Genomic DNA, 7,389 nt, shown 5'->3' with positions numbered 1-7,389 from the left:
AATTTTAGGGGTCGAATTCACAAACGCTGTGATGCAACTGCAGTCTCTGGGCCGCCATGCGGGCTCAAAAATCTCTTCTTTTCCACTCACGTGTTACTCCCTGGAACAGATCCAAAATGGGATCGTTTCATTTCAGACCAATCCGCAAGTAAACGCGAATCAGTCCAAGCACTTGTAACGCTCACGAGCATCCACCAGAAGGCGCTCGAGGTCGACTTTTCTCTGCAGACAAAGATGGCGGTGCGGAAGAAAGACGGCGGCCCGAATGTAAAATATTTTGAAGCTTCTGACACAGTCTCGCAGTTCGACAATGTCCGCGTATGGTTGGGCAAGAATTACAAAAAGGTACCTTTTGTTTCTTTTTTTTGCTAAATCCCTTTGATTGGTATATAGTACACGTTTCCCATATGCAGGAAAAGAAAATGGTACTGTTTGAGATGAATGCGTATGGGAGAAGAAGGAGGGTGCGCGGCGGATTCAGGGCATTCCAGCTGTTGTATCCACGTACAAAGAAAGCCGGAAACAAAAGATGCAGAGGAAACGTCTTCAGAGCGCACAGCCAACAGAAGTATCAGTACAGAGGCAATTCACCTCTGCACAGATTATCCAAATATATAGCCGGACATGGTGTCGTAGCAAGGCAGCATGATAAAATAACGGTTGGAGCTCTGTTTTATCCGTCTGGATTTTGCACGGGATTCCCCCCCTTGCTATAAGCTAACGGGAATGCAAGAATCAGAGCTGCACACCTCGGCTGGCGCGCGTAACCAGCGCGAGTGCAGTGATCCAGATGTTGCACATCTCTGTCGGCGGCGACCGATACTTTGTAACGTTATATTAATGCAGGGTGTTTCGGTGAATTTATGTGCACATTATGCGTTCTGTTATATCTGTTTTATGTGCACCCCCCCAATCCTCCTCTTAGCGTATGTTTGAACGCACGCACGCGCGCGCGCGGATGATGATGGGCCTGAAAGGATCATGTCTCGTGTCAGTTCCGTTCATTTTTACTCATTATTCGTTGCTCGCAAATGCAGTAATGTCCAAGATAACAAAGCCGGAGATGTTGTGGTTACATTTCAAAAATCTCTCATCATTCTCAATTCAGAATAGTAAATGCTTTTTATTTGGGGCGGGTACGCAATGCTACTTGTTTCATACGTACAAGGCGACTTGTATGAATGCATTCACATAGGACTTGAAAGTGCTAATACAGTCCTGGTGCAAATCTGTTTTCCATATCTAATTTTCAACAGTTTTAAATGCTAAGGATTATGTTGAACTGACACACCTGGCAAGGAAATAATGCAGGACAATAATTTTTAAAAAAGTATGAAAATCAAACTTTTTCTTATGACTTCAAAGTGCTTTATTGGAAGCGTATGCCCAGACTTGCTCCTCTTTGCTCTGCATATGCATTCAGTTCTTTTCCTGCACTGATTGTAAAATCGATAGATGTTTCCTTGTTACAGTTTACAGTTTCTGCCTTTCTTCTTGTGGATAAATAGGCTGCCCGATTGAGAGAAGTTTTGAATCTTGGCCAGAACACCAGGGATACTGTGTATGCAGTTTTCTTTTTTTCCGGAGAGCTAGGATTTTTATATTTAAGTGCTTACAAACATGTTTGCATGATTGTGACCTAGTTAATCTCAGCAGAACTGTTGTGTAGTTTGGCCAGTAGCACCATTTGTTTTTGGATTGAAAAAAACATTATTGTTCTACCAACTGTGGCATTTAGGAATAAATATACAAAGCTTACCATGTGCAAAACTATGAAACCTTATATATATTAGTCAAAAAGATTAATGTTAATCAGTAGGCTGAAATGTATATAATATTGGAGTGCAGTGTTAAAAAAAGTCTTATGTTTCTGTAAAATTACATAATTCTCCTATTAATTTAGGCGCAACAAAAGCTTTTCTGCAAATGTAGAGATTGTATTTTCTATAAAAGTGCTGCACCATTAATGAACAAAGTAATTTACAACATCTTTCTGGAAATATGCCAGAAGAACGTTCTTTTAATTCTGCGTCATCAAATACTTCCTATTTGTGCTTGGCTCGAGCATGCATCACTGACTTGCTGTTCGCAGCGATGTGTTAAAACAGCTCAGAAAACTGCACAATTCTGTTCTCACTTCGGCACCGTGTCTTTTAAAAGGACACACACTCTTGTAGTCCTGAAGAGTGTGTTTTCATTCAGTCCAATGCAAGGGGAGCTTTCCCGGCAAACACATGGTAACTATGTCCACAGAAGCTACTGCTGAGCACACTTTACTAACATAACACTTGAATATTTTTAGCAACTGTAACAACATTTATTTTGCAATATCAATCTTAATCTTGCTGCACCGCCTAGGACTAGAGAGAGTGGGTGCGACTAGCTCGAGAACAAATTCCACATGTAACACCATAAACAAATGTGATTGCATCATAGGGATTAAGGGATTTACAATTTTCCTCACATTAAATATTAATTGCAGTGAAATTCAGATAGATCTGTTTTATCACTTAAAAACTCATTTAACTACATTTCTCCTTACATTTAAAAAACAGTAGAATTAACATTGTTTATCTCGTAAAAAGTCTAAACCTCAGGCACAGAGAGCTCAGAAAAAAGGGCTGAGATCCCCCCCCCCCCCCCCCCCCCCCCGCAAAGACCCCCCCCATTCGTCTCTCAGACCATAGACCCCCCCTCCGAAAGCCAGAGTGTAATTTGAATCCTGAATGTAGGAAATATTGATTAATTGTTCTACATGAATATCTTACTGACTTTGACTGCTTACTGGCTTTTTGCACCTTCTGCAAAATTAAATCGTGGAAAAGTGTAGCCGGTGAATGCCATTGACTTTCTGTGGCTTGAACCCATGACAACAGCTCTGTTTCCCTGCTCTTCATGATCAGCTACAGCTCTGTTTCCCTGCTCTTCATGATCAGCTACAGCTCTGTTTCCCTGCTCTTCATGATCAGCTACAGCTCCCTCTGTTGATCAAAATTCATACTGAAATACCTGTGTGAAGATATCGCATAGACCTCTGAGAAATATCGCTATTTTAGGTTCCTTCATGGTTTGATGATATATTTGGAGAGATTTGTGTGATTCATACAGTATGTAAACTATGAGTAGAGAAGTTCCACCATTTTATACTCTTTGCTTGTTCAATGATGCCATACAAATTGTTAAACATTACTAATAATTTATAAGATTTTACCATACAAATATACATTATATACGTTAAACACATATCACAGAAGCACTACAAACAATATTAACAGACTCAGAAAAGCCACAATTAAATTTGAAAATTGCATATACAGGTATGTGCATCTGTTTAGATAATACTGAACAGGCTGTTCCACTAGTGTGTGCACTGTTTAGATAATACTGAACAGGCTGTTCCACTAGTGTGTGCACTGTTTAGATAATACTTAACAGGCTGTTCCACTAGTGTGTGCACTGTTTAGATAATACTGAACAGGCTGTTCCACTAGTGTGTGCACTGTTTAGATAATACTGAACAGGCTGTTCCACTAGTGTGTGCACTGTTTAGATAATACTGAACAGGCTGTTCCACTAGTGTGTGCACTGTTTAGATAATACTGAACAGGCTGTTCCCCTAGTGTGTGCACTGTTTAGATAATACTGAACAGGCTGTTCCACTAGTGTGTACACTGTTTAGATAATACTGAACAGGCTGTTCCACTAGTGTGTGCACTGTTTAGATAATACTGAACAGGCTGTTCCACTAGTGTGTGCACTGTTTAGATAATACTGAACAGGCTGTTCCCCTAGTGTGTGCACTGTTTAGATAATACTGAACAGGCTGTTCCACTAGTGTGTACACTGTTTAGATAATACTGAACAGGCTGTTCCACTAGTGTGTGCACTGTTTAGATAATACTGAACAGGCTGTTCCACTAGTGTGTGCACTGTTTAGATAATACTGAACAGGCTGTTCCACTAGTGTGTGCACTGTTTAGATAATACTGAACAGGCTGTTCCACTAGTGTGTGCACTGTTTAGATAATACTGAACAGGCTGTTCCACTAGTGTGTGCACTGTTTAGATAATACTGAACAGGCTGTTCCACTAGTGTGTACACTGTTTAGATAATACTGAACAGGCTGTTCCCCTAGTGTGTACACTGTTTAGAAAATACAGAAGTTAACAGGCTGTTCCACTAGTGTGTGCACTGTTTAGATAATACTGAACAGGCTGTTCTACTAGTGTGTGCACTGTTTAGATAATACTGAACAGGCTGTTCCACTAGTGTGTGCACTGTTTAGATAATACTGAACAGGCTGTTCCATTAGTGTGTGCACTGTTTAGATAATACTGAACAGGCTGTTCCACTAGTGTGTGCACTGCACAGCAGGGCTGAAAGAGACACATTACGTCTGGGGGAAATTAATTTGGTCCAATCAAATCTTGTCAGGAGTATTTTTAAATTAATGATGAAATAAATAACACCAACAACAAATAAATTACAAAAAATAGTAAGTCACTATATTGGCTCCCCTGTCGTATGATAAAGGAATAAAGGTGTTAATAGATGCAGTGAGAAGGATGAAGCAGCACAACAACATTTGATTTTGACTCATGTACATTATCACGTGTTGGAAATAAGGAAAATAAGAATGTCCGTTACACTTCATCAGACCATCTGGGTATGGCTCAAATGTGTTCAGAAATCCATTATAACAAATCAAATGGGTTCTTTATCCTGAATATCCTAAAATCCAAAATGTATAAAAAATACCCATTAATGGGGCGACATGGCTCAGGCAGTAAGAGCAGTCGTCTGGCAGTCGGAGGGTTGCCGGTTCGATCCCCTGCCCGGGCTGTGTTGAAGTGTCGCTGAGCAAGACACCTAACCCCCAAATGCTCCTGATGAGCTGGTCGGCACCTTGCATGGCAGCCAATCGCCGTCGGTGTGTGAGTGTGTGTGTATGAATGGGTGAATGGAGAAGCATCAATTGTATATAATATACAATGCCTGCCATTTACCATTTTACCATTTCATAAAAGTTCTTAGTCATGTGTGAATTGTTTGATTACAAAAGAGAAAATAAAATATGAAATCAGAAAACGCTGAAAAAAGACAAGGTGATTCCAAACCTTTGAACGGTAGTGTATTTGTATTGCACACAAAATGATGTGGTTATGGCCGGGCTGTGGGAAGTTAATAAGTCTAGGATCATTGACAGATACATTTTTTATTTCAGATTGTAGTCATTGGAGCCAATTAGACCTCAGCTGAGACAAGGCACAGTTAACATACTCCCAAAATGCAGATGATCCCAATGTGTGGAAATGTACCGTGGACATTGTTCGGTTTGATTTGAAATCTTCAGTCAGACGTTGCATATGCTGTGTGAATCTCCCTGCAGTGACTATGCTGATGCAACAGAATCTTATAAAGGGAGTCTAGACTGGATCTGTGAGTGTTCCTGACAGGTCAGCTATCGATTTCATCCTTCGATTTCAGGATCATAGCCAACATTTTACCCCTGTCTTCTAGCAATATATTATACAGTGACACATTTTTTGTTGGTTTAGCACTGTACTGTACTTGGGTGATCCATGTAGGAATTACAGCCTTTTTTATTTGTATCCCCCCAATTTTAGGGGACCAAAAGTAATTAACATACTGAATTAATTAGGGGACAAATGAAAATAATCTTAGATAAATGTAATACTTGGTTTCAACCCTGGGCAGTCGATGACTGCATGAAGGCTGTCACCCATGGACATCACCAGACACTGGGTATCTTCCCTGGTGGTGCTCTGCCTGTAGTCTGTGACCCATAGACATCACCAGACGCTGGGTATCTTCCCTGGTGGTGCTCTGCCTGTAGTCTGTGACCCATAGACATCACCAGACGCTGGGTATCTTCCCTGGTGGTGCTCTGCCTGTAGTCTATGACCCATAGACATCACCAGACGCTGGGTATCTTCCCTGGCGGTGCTCTGCCTGTAGTCTGTGACCCATAGACATCACCAGACGCTGGGTATCTTCCCTGGTGGTGCTCTGCCTGTAGTCTGTGACCCATAGACATCACCAGACACTGGGTATCTTCCCTGGTGGTGCTCTGCCTGTAGTCTGTGACCCATAGACATCACCAGACGCTGGGTATCTTCCCTGGTGATGCTCTGCCTGTAGTCTGTGACCCATAGACATCACCAGACGCTGGGTATCTTCCCTGGTGGTGCTCTGCCTGTAGTCTATGACCCATAGACATCACCAGACGCTGGGTATCTTCCCTGGTGGTGCTCTGCCTGTAGTCTGTGACCCATAGACATCACCAGACGCTGGGTATCTTCCCTGGTGATGCTCTGCCTGTAGTCTATGACCCATAGACATCACCAGACGCTGGGTATCTTCCCTGGTGATGCTCTGCCTGTAGCCTGTGACCCACAGACATCACCAGACGCTGGGTATCTTCCCTGGTGGTGCTCTGACAGGCCTGGACAGTAGCCATCTTCAGCCCCTGTTTGTTTAGTGGGATTTCTGCTTTCCGTCTTTTCTTCAGCAAGTGAGGCACATGTTCAGTTTAATTCATGTTGGGAGAATGAATTAGTCGGTCAAGAATATTCCACTTTCTGGTCCTTGGGTTGCTTAAGCAGTGTATTTGGGCTCCTACTGCAAGTTGAAGTGCCATCCAATTTTTTGAGTTTTGAGGAATTTGCTTGGGTCTGAGTAAATAAGTTGTCTATGAACACTTCAGAATTCATCCTGCTGCTGCAGGTACATCATCAATGAAGAGACATGAGCCAGTTCAATGGCAGTCATACATGCCCGAGCCATAACACCCCCTCCACCATGTTTCACAGATAATAGCAAGAGAAGTTTCTTTCTTTCTCCACAATTTCCTTTTCCATCACTTGGATACTGGTTAGTACTTGTTTCATCTGTCCATAGGTCTTCCATGACTTTTTAGCAAACTCTAAGGTGGGTGACCTTTTCTTGAGGCTTTTGCATCTTGCAAAATCATGCTGGTGTCGTCTGACCTTTGTGGTGGTCTTTGGCACATCTATGCCTACATCCTCGAGGGTGTTCTTGATCTGTTCGACAGTTGAAAAGGGGTTTTCTTAAGAATTGGAAGTATTTCTCTGTCATCAACTACTGTGGTCATCTGTGGTCTACTACAGTGGTCGTCTGTGGTCTACTACAGTAGTCGTCTGTGGTCTACTACAGTGGTCGTCTGTGGTCTAGTGCAGTGGTCATCTGTGGTCTACCAATGTTTGCTATTGCTGAGCTCACCATTGTGCTCTTGCTTCTTAGCAATGAATCAAACTATTTTAACACAGCCACTGTGGTGGCGGCTCCTGAACTCAAAATCCAGGAGGCAGAAAATATCCACTCATCCAATATCCAATATCCAGGCT

General features: G+C 42.1%; 1 protein-coding gene across 1 annotated transcript in view; it reads left to right on the top strand.

Annotated features, from left to right (window-relative positions):
- The first annotated feature begins 234 nt into the window (after positions 1 to 234).
- smarcc2 (SWI/SNF related, matrix associated, actin dependent regulator of chromatin, subfamily c, member 2) overlaps positions 235 to 7,389 on the top strand; it is a 40,019-nt gene continuing 32,864 nt past the window's right edge. Inside the window, exon 1 of the mRNA XM_061218821.1 lies at positions 235 to 345. Within this exon, the coding sequence (XP_061074805.1) occupies positions 235 to 345 (111 nt within the window). The remainder of the gene's footprint in view (positions 346 to 7,389) is intronic.

The sequence above is a fragment of the Conger conger genome, chromosome 14 (genome assembly GCF_963514075.1).
Source record: "Conger conger chromosome 14, fConCon1.1, whole genome shotgun sequence".
Taxonomy (NCBI): Eukaryota; Metazoa; Chordata; class Actinopteri; order Anguilliformes; family Congridae; genus Conger; species Conger conger.
The sequence above is the reverse complement of the archived record's forward strand: the minus strand, read 5'-3'. Positions and strand labels throughout refer to the sequence as shown.